The sequence below is a fragment of the Oncorhynchus nerka genome, linkage group LG11 (assembly GCF_034236695.1).
Source record: "Oncorhynchus nerka isolate Pitt River linkage group LG11, Oner_Uvic_2.0, whole genome shotgun sequence".
In the NCBI taxonomy this organism is placed as follows: domain Eukaryota; kingdom Metazoa; phylum Chordata; class Actinopteri; order Salmoniformes; family Salmonidae; genus Oncorhynchus; species Oncorhynchus nerka.
In genome coordinates, this window is record NC_088406.1 from 57,431,304 (window position 1) to 57,450,814 (window position 19,511).

At 40.3% G+C, this 19,511-nt stretch overlaps 1 protein-coding gene across 1 annotated transcript in view; it reads right to left on the reverse strand.

Annotated features, from left to right (window-relative positions):
* Positions 1-5,001: 5,001 nt before the first annotated feature.
* The window catches only part of LOC115137209 (TBC1 domain family member 2A-like), a 50,963-nt gene continuing 36,453 nt past the window's right edge, over positions 5,002-19,511 (reverse strand). The window contains exon 13 of the mRNA XM_029673374.2: positions 5,002-7,100. Coding sequence (XP_029529234.1) covers positions 6,899-7,100 — 202 coding nt within the window. The 3' untranslated portion in view covers positions 5,002-6,898. The remainder of the gene's footprint in view (positions 7,101-19,511) is intronic.

A 19,511-nucleotide genomic window follows, 5' to 3' on the forward strand; every position in this document is an offset into this window, starting at 1 on the left:
GAGTTTGCTCAAAAACATAGAGATCTTTGCATGACATATGTTAAACTTGATAAAGCTTAACGGAAAACTGAGAAATACAAAAAAAGGTATGATCAACTGATGAAGAAAATGGATAGACAAGATTCCCTAAAGACAAAACAGAAAAAAAGGGAACTCCGAAGATCTTGAGAAGGATTTTATTGTTTTAAAATGCCATCATTGCAGAGTTAAAGCCAAAAGTATCAAAAATTGGCAGTGCCAACGACAAACAAGTGGCTTCAAAAATGCTTAGAGGCAACATCCTGAGAAAGTATGGCCTGGTCAAAGCTGCAAACAGAGAATTTGGATTTTCAGTAAAAGCAAATGAAAACAGACCAACAAGTCTTCAATACTCTAGGAAAAAGCAGTGTAACATAATTAGCACAGCCACAGAAGAGAAAATCACTAGATTCTATGAACATGATGTCAACAGTAGAGCAACAATTGGGAGAAAGGACACACTTAACGAGGAACAAGAAACAAAATCAGAAGCGCTTCTTGAATGGCACAATTCAGAACCATTATCAGGATTTTAAGAGGGAATATTCAGAGATTAAAATGTACTACTATGAATCCTTTAAAATACGTATTTTGGGGTTGTCAAGACAACAATCCAGGATAGGGACACATTGCCTCTGCAAAACCCACGCCAACCTCCAGTTCATGGTGGACAAACTACAACATCACAAGTGATCAGCTGCAGCAACAATCAAACCTTATTGAGTCTTTGTGCTGTGAGAACCTGAAGAAAGAGTGCATGTACACAGAGTTCTCCCTTTGCCAAGCCAAAGAGCTTAAACATTTTCCTTTGATGCTGTTGAGCAGACATGGTGCTTTGAGTGGAAAAATAAAGCTGAAGAGAGAGAGAAGGAAAAACAAAGAGGGAAACATGGAGAAGTTTACTGTCCATTTGACACTATAAGAAAAGGTGTGTGGCACACTCCATATTCTACTGGAGGACTTCTCCAAAGGATTGAAAGAGAAGTTGGGGAAACACATGTACAACATTCGACACCAATACTCCAAGCTGATAGAATTAAAAGAGTATCTGTGGAAAGAGATCATTGTGCATATTGACTTTGCAGAGAACTCAGGGGTGCAACTTTCACTGGGGATGGGGGGGCATGTCCCCCTTACATTCTGAAATTGTATTTTTGTCCCCTCCAGTTTTATCCTTTGAATGAGATGCAAAATGAGGCAACGGTGTGCTTTAGGACCATACAGACACCTCCGAGTGGTCCGGTAGGCTGTTTGGAGTGTTTATTCAACTGGATAAAACAAATTCTAATAATTATTTCAACCCCACTTCTAAAACCAAAGTTGTGCCAAAGAGAGAACTACCTGTGTAAATACACCAGTGAAATCCAGGCCGTTCACTTTGGTGATTCTCACATGCAGGTGACCCTACACACCTGTGTTGGACATACCACAAATGATGCAGTTTCACTTTGCTCACTGAGCTCTTCTATGTGGATGACCCCTCTGGAATTTGGGCTCATCTCTCAAAAACACTGGCCTACTTCCTTGACCTCTGCCCACGTTTGGAATCTTACTTTTTCTTAAATTAATTAAATGTTCTACAGTGGTTGTTCAAAATGTTTGCAATAAAATATTGCTTTCAAATTATTATTTTTTTTTACATAGATTTCATTTCCACCACACTTTGTCATTTCCACCACACCCACAATTTTATGTAAATTAGTATATTGTGTATAGTTTACATTGATTGATTTGTTTTAGATAGGGAAATCATATGGTTGTTATCATAATCTCACAAAAAGGTTAGGTGGAAATATCTTATTTTTTAATGATAAATAAACTGTCTCAAAGGCAAGTTTATATATTCAAGCATTGTGTTGAATTATTAATTTGAGGAAAACCTTTTCAAATCATATTCAATGCAAGTTAATGTACAAATGTATAAGAAATGTGTTATAAAATAATTGTATGATATTTCATTTTCAGCTAAAATGGATGTTTAATGATGTGATGGAAATTTGTCTATGGCTGTATTCGAAAAATGACGAAAATCAATTCCTGAATAGTACGATTGCAGCCATTATCAGATATTATTTATAGACAAATCAAAGACAATTATAATACTGGTAAAATGGTGTTTCAATACATTTTAATTTCTGAATGCCTGCCAGGCCAAAGTGCCCAAAGTTGCAGAATCACCCATATATACCACCACTGGTGGAACCATGTCTTTGACTGTTCAGCTGTTCAATCCTTTGGGATGAATAATCTTGGTTAAAGATTTCATAGTGTCTCAAGGCTGCAGGCCCAGACGGCATCCCCAGCCGCGCCCTCAGAGCATGCGCAGACCAGCTGGCTGGTGTGTTTACGGACATATTCAATCAATCTCTATCCCAGTCTGCTGTTCCCACATGCTTCAAGAGGGCCACCATTGTTCCTGTTCCCAAGAAAGCTAAGGTAACTGAGCTAAACGACTACCGTAGCACTCACTTCCGTCATCATGAAGTGCTTTGAGAGACTAGTCAAGGACCATATCACCTCCACCCTACCTGACACCCTAGACCCACTCCAATTTGCTTACCGCCCAAATAGGTCCACAGACGATGCAATCTCAACCACACTGCACACTGCCCTAACCCAACTGGACAAGAGGAATACCTATGTGAGAATGCTGTTCATCGACTACAGCTGGGCATTTAACACCATAGTACCCTCCAAACTCGTCATCAAGCTTGAGACCCTGGGTCTCGACCCCGCCCTGTGCAACTGGGTACTGGACTTCCTGACGGGCCACCCCCAGGTGGTGAGGGTAGGCAACAACATCTCCACCCCGCTGATCCTCAACACTGGGGCACCACAAGGGTGCGTTCTGAGCCCTCTCCTGTACTCCCTGTTCACCCACGACTGCGTGGCCACTTACGCCTCCAACTCAATCATCAAGTTTGCGGACGACACAACAGTGGTAGGCTTGATTACCAACAACGACGAGACATGGGGGATGAATTCTAAAGGTAACAAATTAAAATGATCTGGCCAAACATTCCTTGCAAACTCAGAAAACCTAATCTCATGAGACATTAAATGTTGTTTTATTATGAAATAGATTTACATTTTATGTCATCTTATTCTGAAATAGATTTATAGAATGGACGAAAAGGTGGAGGGGTCACGAAGAATTAGCATTGGGTTTACCAAACCTAAAATTACCTTGACATTTTATGGGGAAAAGATACCAGTGTATCGTTAGACTCGGTGGCGAGATAATGTCGGCGTGTCTAAGGATAGTACATGCTAAATAAACGATGGGGTGAATTAAAACAAACGTTTAATGATTGGAGTAGGGGCAGTGGATTTACCATTATCATGTTTGGTTTATAATTAATACTTCTGGATTGCTGATTAAGATTTCGCATAGTTTAATTTCAGTTTTATTTCACCTTTATTTAACCAGTAAGGCCAGTTGAGAACAAGTTACCTCAATTTGGGGTGGAGTCTCCTCGCTAAACATTGCTGGTAGAACCATATCTGGTAGAACCATGTCTTTGTCTGTTCAGCTGTTCGATCCTTTGGGATGAATAAACTTGGTTTAAGCTTTCATAGTGTCTGTCAAGTTCTTACTCTGATATTTAGAACCTAACACCATCCAGCTCTGGAGTTTTCCCTGACTTAAAGGCTTTAATTGCATCAAGAAGTTCCTCCTCTGGAATTTGGCCTTCACATGAATCTTTCTGTACAGCTGTTCATTTTACATTATTAGTAGAAAAAAATTCTTAGAGCTAACTTCGGTTTATGGAGATTGAGGAGACTGAAACGAAAACAAATTCTTAAAGTACTTTGCTTCCTCTTTTCAAAATATTGTTTGGTGAATCATAGGTAACAAGTTTCAGTTTTAAAAAATGATAGTCTATGTTGAAGATGAAAAAAGAATTTGGAGCAATTTTTTCCCAAATTCCATCCAGTTATCTTTATTTAATATATTACACTTAATCTTTGAATAAGTTCCATTTCTTTTTGTTTTTCCTCTAATGTATTCTGTGCCTCTATGGCATATTTTTTTATTACTTTATATCTGTACCATTAGTCCCTCTATTTACTTTGTTAATATGAACTATTTTGACCTAAAAATGTGTACTGAAATGCATGGCCTCTAAAGGCACATTTAAAAATGTCCCATACCATAAGGGGATCTGCTGTACCTATGTTATGTCGGAAAAAGTCTGTTATAAATTCTTCTATCCTGGTTAAAAACAAGGAAAAATTCCAATATCCTCGCCCATGTGGAAATTCTGTAAGAGTAATGTATATGCCAATTATTTGAAGGTCCGACCGCATTTTGTCCCCTATCCAAAGTTTTTTTTGTACTTTTGGTGCCAGCGAGAATGACAAAGTAGTCAAGACGACTAATTTGACTGAGCATCTGCCATGTATATCTTATTAGGTCAGGATATTTAAGTCTCCATATATCCACTAGTTCCAATATATCCATGATATTTGTGATTACCTTAAGTGCATAAGGGTGATAGTTCGTAGTGTGATTTCCTTTACGGTCCATTTAATAAAAAATAATGATTTAACCAGGTCAGTTAAGAACAAATTCTTATTTACAATGACAGCCTACCGGGGACCAGTGGATTAACTGCCTTGTTCAGGGGAAGAATGACAGATTTTTACCTTATCAGCTCGGGGACTCGATCCAGCAAGGTTTTGGTTACTGGCCCAACGCTCTGACCACTAGGCTACCTGCTGCCCCAAATTAAGGTATGTAAAACCGCATTATCTCCCACCATAAAAATAGTGTATTGCTTGTAGGCTTGAAACATTATTATATATACTGTAGTTTCAAAGTGGCGTGGATCATCATTATTTGGACCGTATAGATGAATTAGATAAATATGTTTATGGTCCAATAACACATTTAAAATCATCTACGTTGCGGATCTGTTTGAACAGTTTGCACATTCTGAAAAAAATATTGTTAATTAATATCAACACCCCTTTTGAGTTTCTTTGCCCATCTGAGAAGTTTATTTCACCCCCAGTCCTTTTTCCACACAACTACATCTAAAATTGTTAAATACATTTCCTGTAAACAATAGATATTATATTCCTTCTCTTTAGCCAGGTAAATACTGATTGTCTTTTCTTATTATCTTATTATCTGCTAAGCCATAACTGGCTATACTTATTTCACCATTAAATAAATCATAATACAGATTTACAAAGCATGTTTCTAGCACTCAAGCACGCTTTGCAATGTTACAACAGCACAGTATTTTTGCATTATTTATTAACTGATTATGCACACTCACGCTTCATTTGCTCACACACACACACACACACACACACACACACACACACACACACACACACACACACACACACACACACACACACACACACACACACACACACACACACACACACACACACACACAAACAAACACAATGACTCTACACACGCACACACACTCACATACAATCATTTGTGGCATACAGCAAGTCAGCCACCAGAGGGAGACTCGTCGAGGCCTGGTGACAGACGGTGTGTACATCACAAGGCGATGGCTCCATCTTCTGGACATACCAGGTCTCGACAGCTTTTCCAGCCAGGGAGCTGATTGGGAGTTGGTGTGTAATCAAGGGCCCATAAAGCATCACACAGGAAGAGAGTGGGGGGTAAGAAAGGACTCCTGCATAGTTGGGGATGGTTACAGAGGTAACAGGAGTGAGTGCAGTTTTGATCCTGGCAGGATACAGCAAGACCTGGAGCCCAGAAGACGGTATCCCGTAGAGGGTCTCATGGGGGAGACCTATCCTTTTCTTTTTGATTTATTATTTAAATAAACACCATTGAAACTGAGCTAATCCTACTCTGTCCGTGTCTGATCTGTGTAAACATCTTGACCAAACCCCCTGGTCTGCCACATATCATATATCCTGATGCCTAGTCAATTTAGCCCTATACAAAAAGTGAGTTTCAAAAGTATTGGGACAGTTACAAAGTCCTGAATGAATCATGAATAATAATGAGTGAGAAAAATATTTATGCCTCTAACTTTCTCACTCATTATTCACAATTCATTCAGGATTATCCATAAATAGGGTAGCACCCACAGTAATGTAGAAGTGTTTTGAAACATTCTATTGTTATTTACAGTAAAAGTGATCATGCATTTTTTTTGGGACACAAATAATCTGAAACACAACCAAAACAAACAGCAAATGCATCCAACAGAGTCGCAAGCTTGATGTAGTCATTGCGTGCTATGAAAATGGGACCAAATGCTTAACGTTTTACGACTGTAATACACGCAAGTGAATTTGTCCCAATACTTTTGGTCTTCTAAAATGGGGGGGACTATGTACAAAAAGGGCTGTAATTTCGAAACAGTTCACCTGATATGGGTGACAATACCCTCAGATTTAAACTGACAGTCTGCACTTTAACCTCACAGTCAGTCATTGTGTCATTTCAAATCCAAAGTGCTGGAGTACAGAACCAAAACAACATCAAATGTGTCACTGTCCCAATACTTTTGGAGCTCGATGTATCTATTCCTACCACTCCCAACACATTGTAAATATGGCATTGTAGATATGGTACTGGTACTGACCCTGTATATAGCTTACTTGCTTCCTCGTGTTCTAATTTCTATTTCTCGTCATTTTTTATTCTACTTTATACATTTTATAGTACTATTGATATTGATTACTGCATTGTTGGGAAAGACCTTGCAAGAAAGGCATTTCACTGTATTTATGCACGTGACAATAAAACATGAACATTGAAAACATCAAACAAGAAATGACAAACTGACAATATCTACTGAGATAAGTGAGTAACAGGACGCAGGGGGTAAAAGTTCCGATTGGAATCTGGCCAGAGCATTTTATCCAGAGCTCATGTGTCCCCCTCATCTTCGCTGGAAACGAGCCCAAGCTCCCTGTCCTTGTGCTGGCGTCGCTCTCTACCCAGCTCCCTCTGGATACGCTCTAACTCACTCAACTGTACATGCACACACTGAAGGTGCAGGGCCCGTCTCTGACGGAGCAGCCTGAAAGGAAACGGGTTCATGTCGCTGAATGCAATGGTTGTCAGTCTCCTGTGGAGGGAAGGAAAAAGCAGTGTGTGATTTGTGTGTATCAGTTGTATATTTTGACGCTTATGTTGTCCAGTCACACACTATAAGTATATAGAAGTATTTTCAGTCCTGTTGACAAGTGTTGACAAATTAATGGGAATTGTATTAAAATCGTTTTGGGGAGAAGAACAGTCTCTATATAGTCTCTCCAGGTTTCCATCCAACCATTTAATGCGGATTAATTACCTGAGGCATACTTGAGAGAATGGCGCCGAAGGAGATGGCTGCTGTTTGATGATCCCGTATCCAATTGTGCTATTGTGTATGTTTTTTAGCGTTATTCGTAACTTATTTGTACATAATGTTTCTGCCACCGTGTCTTATGACCGAAAAGAGCTTCTAGATATCAGGACAGCAATACCCACCCATACCGGAGGAATACTTTTTCTTCAACGAGTCGAATGGGAAGGATTTACTTCAGATGCCCGACAAGGCCCTCATCCCCGTCATTCGCAGGAAAAAGAGACGGTGGTATCGAGGACGAAGTTCCAGGTAAGGTCCAGGTCTTGTAAGGATCTTGTAAGGATCTGTCGCCGAGAGGGTAATCTACCTTTACCATCAGTCCTATTAGCCAACGATAATAAAATAGACAAACTACATTCACGTATATCCTACCAACGTGACGTTAAAAACGGTAATATTTTATGTTTCACCGAGTCGTGGCTTAACGACGACATGAATAACATACAACTGGCGGGTTTTAAGCTTTTTCAGCAGGATAGAACAGCGGCCTCTGGTAAGACAAGGGGTGGCGGTTTATGTATATTTGTAAACAACAGCTGGTGCACAAAATCTAAGGAAATCTCAAGGTTTTGCTCAACTGAGGTAGAGTATCTCATGATAAGCTGTAGCAAGAGAGTATGTACATACCCCAACCAGAAGCCATGGATTACAGGCAACATCCGCACTGAGCAAAAGGGTAGAGCTGCCGCTTTCAAGTAGCCCTGAAGTTTATAATCCTGTTATGCCCTCCGTCGAACCATTAACTTTTTATGGCTGCAGGGGCAGTACTGAGTAGCTTGGATGAAAGGTGCCCATATCAAACGGCCTGCTCCTCAGTCATAGTTGCTAATATTTGCATATTATTATTAGTATTGGATAGAAAACACTCTGACGTTTCTAAAACTGTTTGAATGATGTTTGTGAGTATAACAGAACTCATATTGGCAGGCAAAATCCTGAGTTGAAATCAAAACAGGAAGTCAGAAATCTGAGTTTGTATGTATTCACCAGAGTCCCCAATGAAATCCCCTTGAGATATGAATGTTGTTGCACTGCCTAGGGGGTTCCACTAGATGTCAACCATCAATAGAAATTATAATGAGGCTTTTATATTGTTGTGGGAGTGAATGAGAGCAGAATATATCAGATGTCCATCAAGCAGCCATTTTGTGATCTCGCTTTTTCCTCATGGTAGTCACACGTTCCATTGCTCACGAAGACAAGAAGGAATACTCCGGTTGGAACTTTACTGAAGTTATATGTTAAAAACATCCTAATGATTGATTCTGTACTTAGTTTGAAATGTTTCTTCAACCCGATAATATATATTTTTGAATTTTTTGTCAAATATAACGTTGACCAGAATTAGCGTTTGGATATGTATACCAAACGCGCTAACAAAAGAAGGTATTTGGACATAAATAACGGACATTTTCGAACAAAACAAACATTTATTGTGGATCTGGGATTCCTGTAGTGCTTTCTGATGTAGATCATCAAAGGTAAAGGAGCCATCTTTGCGGCTGTGGTGGTTTTACTTTTGAGCGCCGTCTCAGATTATTGCATGCATGTCTTTTTCCATAAAGTTTTTTAAAATCTGACACAGCGGTTGCATTAAGGAGAGGTATATCTATAATTCCATGTGTATAACTTGTATTATCATCTCAATTTATGATGAGTATTTCTGTTGAATGATGTGGCTATGCAAAATCACTTGATGTTTTTGGAACTAGTGAATCTAACGCGCCAATGTAAACTCAGATTTTTTTATATAAATATGAACTTTATCAAACAAAACAAGCATGTATTGTGTAACATGAAGTCCTATGCGTCATCTGAAGATAATTCAAGGTTAGTGATTAATTTTATCTTTATTTCTGGTTTTTGTGAATGCTATATTTTGCTGGAAAATGGCTGTGTTTAATTGTGGTTTGGTGGAGACCTAACATAATCGTTTGTAGTGCTTTCGCTGAAAAGCCTATTTGAAATCACACTTTGGTGGGATTAACAACGAGAATAGCTGTAAAATTATATAAGACACATGTATGTTTTAGGAATTGTAATTATGATATTTCTGTGGTTTGAATTTGGCGCCCTCTATTTTCACTGGTAGTTGTCATATCGATCCCGGTATCGGGATTGCAGCAGTAACAGGTTTTTAAACAGGCAAATTGCCAATACAGGACTAAGATTTTATCATACTACACCGGCTCTGACGCTCGTCGGATGTGGCAGGACTTGCAAACTATTACAGACTACAAAGAGAAGCACAGCCACGAGCTGCCCAATGACACGAGCCTACCAGACGAGCTAAATTAATGCTATGCTCGCTTCGAGGCAAGTAACACTGAAGCATGCATGAGAGCATCAGCTGTTCCCGGACGACTGTGTGATCACGCTTGCTGTAGCCCATTTGGGTAAGACCTTAAAGGTAAACATTCACAAGGCCGCAGGGCCAGACGGAATATCAGGACGTGTACTCCGAGCATGCGCTGACCAACTGGCAAGTGTCTTCACTGACATTTTCTGTCCCTGACTGAGTCTGTAATACCAACATGTTTCAAGCAGACCACCATAGTCCCTGTGCCCAAGAACACTAAGGTAACCTGCCTAAATGACTACAGACCCGTAGCACTCACGTCTGTAGCCATGAAGTTCTTCGAAAGGCTGGTCATGGCTCACATCAACACCATTGTCCCGGAAACCCTAGACCCACCCCAATTTGCATACCGCCCTAAGAGATCCACAGATGATGCAATCTCTATTGCACTCCAAACTGCCCTTTCCCACCTGGACAAAAGAAACACCTATGTAAGAATACTATTCATTGATTACAGCTCAGCTTTCAACACCATGATGCCCTCAAAGCTCATCTCTAAGCAAAGGACACTGGAAATAAACACCTCCCTCTGCAACTGGATCCTGGACTTCCTGATGGGCCGGCTCCAGGTGGTAAGGGTAGGTAACAACACATCCACCACGCTAATCCTCAACACGGGAACCCCTCAGAGGTGCGTGCCCAGTCCCCTCCTGTACTCCCTGTTCACTCATGACTGCATGGCCAGGCCAACACCATCATCAAGTTTGCCGATGACACAACAGTGTAAAGCCTGATCACCAACAACGATGAGACAGCCTACAGGGAGGAAGTCAGAGACCTGGCCATGTGGTGCCAGGACAACAACCTCTCCCTCAACGTGATCAAGACAAAGGAGAGGATTGTGGACTACAGGAAAAGGAGGACCGAGCTCGCCCCCATTTTCATCAACGGGGCTGCAGTGGAGCAGGTTGAGAGCTTCAAGTAAGACAGTCGTGAAGAGGGCACGACAAGATTTGTCATGAGACTGAAAAGATTTGGCGTGGGTCCTCAGATCCTCAAAAGGTTCGACAGCTTCACCATCAAGAGCATCCTGACTGTTTGCTTCACTGCCTGGTATGGCAACTGCTCGGCCCCTGACCGCAAGGCACTACACAGGGTAGTGCGTACGGCCCAGTACATGCCATCCAGGACCTCTACACCAGGCAGTGTCAGAGGAAGGTCATAAAAATTGTCAAAGACTCCAGCCACCCTAATCATGGACTGTTCTCTCTGCTACCACATGGCAAGTGGTACAGGAATGCCAAGTCTAGGTCCAAAAGGCTTCTTAACTTCTTGCGTCGAGCCAACCCGGATCCGGGATCATGACTACAGCCTCAAGCTATTACCATAACGCAACGTTAACTATTCATGAAAATCGCAAATGAAATGAAATCAATATGCTAGCTCTCATGCTTAGCCTTTTGTTAACAACACTGTCATCTCAGATTTTCAAAAATATACTTCTCAACCATAGCAAAACTAGCATTTAGCATTTAGAGTTAGCATTTAGCATTTCACAAAAACCAGAAAAACATTCAAATAAATCATTTACCTTTGAAGAACTTCGGATGTTTTCATGAGGAGACTCTCAGTTAGATAGCAAATGTTCAGTTTTCCTGAAAGATTATTTGTGCAGGAGAAATCGGTCCGTTTTCTGCGTCATGTTTGGCTACCAAAAAAAAACTAAAATTCAGTTATAAAAACGCCGAACTTTTTCCAAAATAACTCCATAATATCGACTTGAAACATGGCAAACGTTGTTTAGAATCAATCCTCAAGGTGTTTTTCTACAGATCTCTTCCATGATGTATCGTTCCTGGAAGTGTGCTTCTCCCTCTGAATGGCATGGTAAAATTATTGCACCTGAGAATTGCGCACCAACTTAGACAAAGGACACCGGGCGGACCCCTGGTAAATGTAGTCTCTTATGGCCAATCTTCCAATGATATGCCTACAAATACGTCACAATGCTGCAGACATCTTGGACGAACGGCAGAGAGCATAAGCTCGTTCACGGTACATTCACAGCCATATAAGGAGACGATAGAAAAACAGAGCTTCAGAAATTCTGCTCATTTCCTGTTTGAGGTTTCATCTTGGTTTCGCCTGTAGCATGAGTTCCGTGGCACTCACAGATAATATCTTTGCAGTTTTGAAAACGTCAGAGTGTTTTCTTTCCAAAGCTGCCAATTATATGCATAGTCGAGCATCTTTTCGTGACAAAATATTGCGCTTAAAACGGGAACATTTTTTTATCCAATAATGAAATAGCGCCCCCATAGCTTCAACTGGTTAACATCTTTTACCCCCTGCAGAACAGCTAATCAAAGGGCTACCCAGACCCCTCTTTTACGTTGCTGCTACTCTCTGTTTATTATTTATGCATAGTCATTTTAACTCTACCTACATGTACATATTACCTCAATTACCTTGACTAACCGGTGCCCCCGCACATTGACTCTGTAAACGTAGGTAGAGTGACCCTGTATATATCCTCACTATTGTTATTTTACTTCTGCTGTTAAATATTTGTTACTTTTATTTTCTATTTTTTACTTAACACTTTTTTTCTTCACTTCTTAAAGCATTGTTGGTTAAGGACTTGTAAGTAAGCATTTCACTGGAAGGTCTATACCTGTTTTATTGTGACAAATAACATTTGATTTGATTTGAAAAGAAGTCATGACAGGCCTGAAGGAATTAGTACATTTGTGGGTAAAATGTCCTAATGTTGACTAAACAAAATACGCTACACAAAAGGTGGATCATTTTTAGGTCTGTGAAATTGATTGTCACAATTGCTGTGGAAACACTTTTTTTGCGCAAATATTGATATAATAACCATCATATCGAAGTAAGCGTAGAGTCACGCGTTTATATGTAACATTGTTTGTAGGCCTACCATCACCATGTGGAAAAGCATCAAGAGTATATAGGCAGATTAAATAAGTTATGAACTTCACATGGTGGTTAAGTGCACATAATCATGCACATTTCCAATAAATATATTTTTTATATTTTTTATGCTGATGACATGATCGTTGCTTGGCTGCACAATTAGATAAAATGATCTTTCGCTTACATATATTGTACTGTTCTAACTCTAAGCTGTACTCCCAAGGAGTACATGTTGAGTTAAACAGTCAGCTAAACTCTTACCAGCACTTATGCCCTTCAAGGAACAAGCAGGTGTTGTCTTTTGACAGGTTTAATGCAAAAAAGTGTGAAACTGCAAATACATATATAACAATCTATGCACAGCAAATCAACAAACAAAGTTCACTTTTAAGCTAAGCTAGACTGAGCGAATGAAACTAAACACAATGCTAATACCTGTAATGGCTATGCTAGATGTCCATGAAATTATTTTGAATGAGGGCCATGCTACAATTGCTAGCGATTTCCAAACACATACAAAAGTTGTATGGAGTTGCACATTTCTCAAAATAATGATACACATGTACAGATAATATTAGAATTATGTTTACTTGCTGATAGTGCCACTATAAGGGCCAAAAACTAAGGGATGGAAATGGATAAATAGCAGTTAGCCTGAACACTGCAAGGTATTGTGTACAACTGAGTTCACTGTCACATTCTTCTTCTATGGTAAAAACAGGAAGTGAAATGATGACAACCAACACTAGGTGGGGACAAACTGAAATTAATCTATTAAAAGGTTCCAATACATTCCCCGCCTGGCATCTTTTAGATACCACTTCTAACATATTTACATAAACTTTTCTCCAGGGAACAAGAGAAGGACGATATCTGAGATGGGTGTTGAGAAGGTCTTGGAGACATTGTGTCGGGTTACTTTAAATTCCACCTTCCTGACCATTCTATCTTTTACACAATTACTCCCATTGGCCATTCATTATTTCTTGCCTGATTGTCCATCATCAGAACAATGTCTCCTTCCTTGAGGTTGGGTCGCTTGCTTTCTGATGGCTTTGTAGCGTGTTGAGGTATTCATTGCACCATCTGGCCCAGAATGTGTCCACCAGTACCTGAATTCTTCCACAGTTGCTCAAACAGGTTTCTATTTCTTTTTTTTTCTTTTTACATGTACATTCTACAGTGCAGACTGTTGGTCACAGATACCTGGTTGGTCACAGATACCTGTATCGGTTGGTCACAGATACCTGGTCACAGATACCTTGAAAAAATACCTTTAAAAAAAGTTGGGGGCGTGGATCATAAAAACAGTTAGTATCTGAGCAGCCCGACATCTCCTTTGCATAGAATTGATCAGGCTGTTGATTGTGGCCTGTGGAATGTTGTCCCACTCCTCTTCAATGGCTGTGCAAAGTTGCTGGATATTGGTGGGAACTGGAACACACTGTCGTACAAGTTGATCCAGAGTAACCCAAACATGCTCAATGGGTGACTGTCTGATGAGTATGCAGGCCATGGAAGAATTCTGACATTTTTAGCTTCCAAGAATTGTGAACAAATCCTTAAGACATGGGGCCGTGCATTATCATGATGAAACATGAGGTGATGGTGGCCAATGAATGGCACAACAATGGGGCTCAGGATCTCGTCACAATATCTCTGCGCATTCAAATTGCCATCGATAAAATGCAGATGATATTGCCACTCCTATTTGCCACATCTTCACTTTGAGCCTACTAGAAAGTGTGTGCCCTCAGGCCTGGAGAGAAGCTAAAGTCATTCCACTTCCCAAGAATAGTAAAGGCCACTTTACGGTCTCAAATAGCCGACCAATCAGCCCGTTACCAACCCTTTGTGTTTGATGTGTTTGATCAGATACAATGCTATTTCACTGTAAACAAATTGACAACAGACTTTCAGCACGCTTATAGGAAAGGACACTCAACAAGCACACCACTTACACACATGACTGATGATTGGCTAAGAGAAATTCATTATAAAATGATTGTGGGGGCTGTCTTGTTAGACTTCAGTGCAGCTTTTTAAATTATCGATCATAGTCTGCTGCTGGAAAAACGTATGTGTTATGGCTTTACACCCCCTGGTATAATGTGGATAAAGAGTTGCTTGTCTAACAGAACACAGACAGTGTTCTTTAATGGAAGCCTCTCAAATATAATTCAGGTACAATTAGGAAATCCCCAGGGTAGCTGTTTAGGCCCCTTGCTTTTTGAAATTTATACTAACGACATGCCACTGACTTTGAGAAAATCAATGTCTGTATGTGGAAGACTCAACACTATGCACGTCAGCTACTACAGCGACTGAAATGACTGCAACACTTAACAAAGAGTTGCAGTTAGTTTCAGAGTGGGTGGCAAGGAATAAGTTAGCCATAAATATTTCTAAAACTAAAAGCATTGTATTTGGGACAACACATTCACTAAACCCTAAACCTCAACTAAATATTGTAATAGATAATGTGGAAATTGAGCAAGTTGAGATTACTAAACTGCTTGGAGTAACCCTGGATTGGCCACGTAGTCATGGGTGAACCGGGAGTACAGGAGAGGGCTGAGAACGCACCCTTGTGGGACCCCAGTGTTGAGGATCAGCGGGGTGGAGATGTTTCCTACCCTCACCACCTGGGGGCGGCCCGTCAAAGTCCAGGACCCAGTTACACAGGGCGGGGCCGAGACCTAGGGTCTCGAGCTTAATGACGAGTTTGGAGGGAACTATCAGCAAACTTGTCATTAAGCTCGAGACCCTGGGTCTCGACCCCGCCCTGTGCAACTGGGTCCTGGACTTTCTGACGGGCCGTTCCCAAATTCAAAAACCATGTGCACATCTAAAATTTTGCAACCTGTATTGGTGCCGCGGTCAACATTTGGTCCTCAAGTAAAAAAACGTTATAAATAGTCTTATCAATTTTTCAATTTTATAAAGGGCAAACAAGTTACCTCCTCCCTACCTTCTCCCCCTTCTACTTGACCCCTCCATTTTTGTGCTAACGCTGAAACCAGTTGGTTGTAATTTTGGATATAGAAAACATTTCCATATACTGTATGTTTGTTAATAACCTCTTACAGCCACTGTCTCACCTAGCCAATAGCCTGGGGAAATGCGTAGCGCCAAATGCGAATAGTACTCAATAAAACTCAAACTTTCATTAAATCACACATGTAGGGTACTCAATTAAAGCTACACTCGTTGTGAATCTAGCCAACATGTCAGATTTTTTAAAATGTCCATTTATAAAGCCCGTCTGATCCAGAAAAAAACAGCTTTCCAAAACGCAACGTCATTACAAAAAATGTAAAAGGTTGCCTATAAACTTTGCCAAAATACTTCAAACTACTTTTGTAATCCAACTTTAGGTATTTGTAAACGTTAATAATCGATCAAATTGATGACGGGCGATCTGTCCTTGGGGTTTTGCCTGCTACACAAGTTCTGTTATAGTCACAGACATGATTTAACCAGTTTTATGAACTTCAGAGTGTTTTCTATCCACACATACTAATCATATGCATACACTATATTCCTGGCATGAGTAGCAGGACATTGACATTTTGCACGCTTTTTATCAAAAAGTTGAAAAAATGCACCCTAACCTCTAAGAGCTTTCCTATAATACCATTAAAGATAGTTCCTTTTTTATTGTTTCAAATACTTGTCTTATATTATTTCCAATGTACCTTCCATGTAAGGAAACCTGTCTGATCAGGATTAATAATATCTGAAAAAAACCTTTTCATATGTATTGTGCTATGCATTTTGCTAGGATTTTTGCATCTCAATACTGAAGTGTAAGGGACCTCAAGTTTTTAAGACTGGATTTTTATCCTTACCATACACTTACTTATCTTTCCTGTTTCAGTAATAGTGAAATCAAATCTTCTAGGTTAGTAGCTGACAAATATTTTTTTTTGTAGGAGTGATTAAAATATGATAATAGTAGATCTTTGAGTAGATAAAAAATTATATAACATTCAACTGGTATGCCATCCAGCCGTGGAGTTTTCCCTGGCCTAAAGGCTTTAATTGCATCAAGTTCCTCCTCTGAAATGTAGCCCTCACTGTCACGTCCTGAACATAGAGCCCTTATTTTCCTATGCCTGCTCCTCGCACTCTCCCTGAAGTGCGTGTTCCCAGTCAGGTACGTCCTGTGCCTGCTCCTCACACTCTCCCTGAAGTGCGCCTTCCAGGTCAGGTACGTCCTGTGTCTGCTCCCTGCACTCGCCCTGAAGTGCCTGTCACTGCCATCTGTGCCGGCCCCACGCATCAGGCCTCCAGTGTGCTTCCCCAGTCCAGAGCTTCAGGCGACGGAACCGGGCCAGAGCTTCCAGCGACGGTCCCCGATCCGGAGCCTCTGGGGACGGTCCCCGGTCCGGAGCCTCCAGAGGAAGGCTCTAAGGCAGGAGCCTTCCTCTGTGCTGATGTCCAGTACAAACACGGCGTCCAGTCCAGCTCCATGGCAAGAACCCTCCTCTGCGCCGATGCCCAGTCCCGACACGGTGTCCAGTCTCATTCCATGGCAGGCCAAGGCCCGGGGGTACTGTGACATCCTGACCATAGAGAGATCTTATTTTCTATGGTAGAGTAGGTCAGGGCGTGACTGGGGGTTTAGTCTAGTTTATTATTTCTATGTGGGGTTCTAGTATTGTTTTTCTATGTTGGTGATTTTGTATGATTCCCAATCGTTGTCTCTAATTGGGGATCATATTTAAGTAGCATTTTTCTCTTATGTTTTGTGGGATATTGTTTAGGTGTAGTCGTATGTTAGCACTCCATTGTCATCACGTTTCATTCTTTCTTTATTGTTTTGATATATGGTTCACTTACTTTATATAAATAAAAATGTGGAACCCAGATCACGCTGCACGTTGGTCCGAGTATGCTTCAAAAGATCGTGACACTCACATAAGTGTTTCTGTACAACTGTTAATTTTACACTATTATTCAGGAAATCATTACTTACAGTTAACTTCAGTTAGTGGAAATGGAGGAGACTGAAAAGAGAACATACGCATAAAGTTCTTTGCTTCCTCCTATATGAATTGGTGAATCACGGATGACTGTAGGTTTCTGTAAATACTGTTTGGTAGAATTTATATGTTGAAGATTCAACAATAATTGGTTTATTTTTCACAATTTTCCATCCAATTAGCTCTATTTTTTTATAATACATTATACTTGATCGTTCCAAATAAGTTCCTCATTTTCTTTTTGTTATTCCTCTAACTTATTATGTGCCTAACTTATTATGTAACTTATTATTATCGTTTTTATTGCTATCCATCTACTGCTATTTCTTGTTATTGCCTTTGTTAATATGAACTCTTGACAAAAATAGTTTTTGTTTGAAAGAATATTGAATTGCATGACCTCTAAAAGGCACATTTAAAAGTGTCCCACGCAATAATCTGCTGTACATAAAGTGCATTCAGAAAGTATTCAGACCCCTTGACTTTTTCTACATTTTCTTACATTGATTAAATTAAATGTTTTCCTCATTAAACACTGTACTCCATAATGACAAAGTGGAAACAGGTTTTAAGAAATTTTGCAACTGTGTGTGTAAATATATAGTTGAAGTCGAAAGTTTACCTTATACAAATACATTTAAACTCAGTTTTTCACAATTCCTGACATTTAAGCCTAGTTAAAATGCCCTGTCTTAGGTCAGTTAGGATCACCACTTTATTTTAAGAATGTGAAATGTCAGAATTACCGCTGTTATTTCTTTCATCACATTCCCAGTGGGTCAGAAGTTTGCATACACTCATAGTGTTTGGTAGCATTGCCTTTAATTGTTTATCTGGCTCAAGCATGTTGTGTAGCCTTCCAAAAGCTTCCCACAATAAGTTGGGTGAATTTTGGCCCATTCCTCCTGACAGAGCTGGTGTAACTAAGTCAGGTTTGTAGGCCTCCTTTCTCGCACACACTTTTTCAGGTCTAACCACAAATGTTCTATAGGATTGAGGTCAGGGCTTTGTGATGGCCACTCCAATACCTTGACTTTGTTGTCCTTAAGCCATTTTGCAACAACTTTGGAAGTATGAGTGGGGTCATTGTCCATTTGGAAGACACATTTGTGACCAAGCTTTAACTTCCTGACTGGTGTCTTGGGATGTTGCTGAAATCTATCCACATAATTTTCCTACCTTATGATGCCATCTATTTTGTGAAGTGCACCAGTCCCTCCTGCAGCAAAGCACCCTCACAACATGATGCTTCCACCCCTGTGCTTCACAGTTGGGATGGTGTTTGTCGGCTTGCAAGCCTCCCCCTTTTTCCTCCAAACATAACGATGGTCATCATGGCCAAACAGTTCTATTTTTGTTTCAACAGTCCAGAGGACATTTCTACAAAAAGTACCATCTTTGTCCCCATGTGCAGTTGCAAACCCTAGTCTGGCTTTTCTATGGCGGTTTTGAAGCAGTTGCTTCTTCCTTGCTGAGCGGCCTTTCAGGTTATGTCGACATAGGACTTGTGTTGCTGTGGATATAGATACTTTTGTACATGTTTCCTTCAGCATCTTCACAAGGTCTTTTGCTATTCTTCTGGGATTGATTTGCACTTTTTGCACCAAAGTACGTTCATCTCTACGAGACAGAACGCGTCTCCTTCCTGAGCGGTATGACGGCTGAGTGGTCCCATGGTGTTTATACTTGCATACAATTGTTTGTACAGATGAACGTGGTAACTTCAGGCATTTGGATATTGCTCCCAAGGATGAACCAGACCACAATTTCTTCTGACTCCTTGGCTGATTTCGGTTGATTTTCCCATGATGTGAAGCAAAGAGGCACTGAGTTTGAAGGTAGACCTTGAAATACATCCACAGGTTTTCCTCCAATTGACTCAAATTTTGTCAATTAGCCTATCAA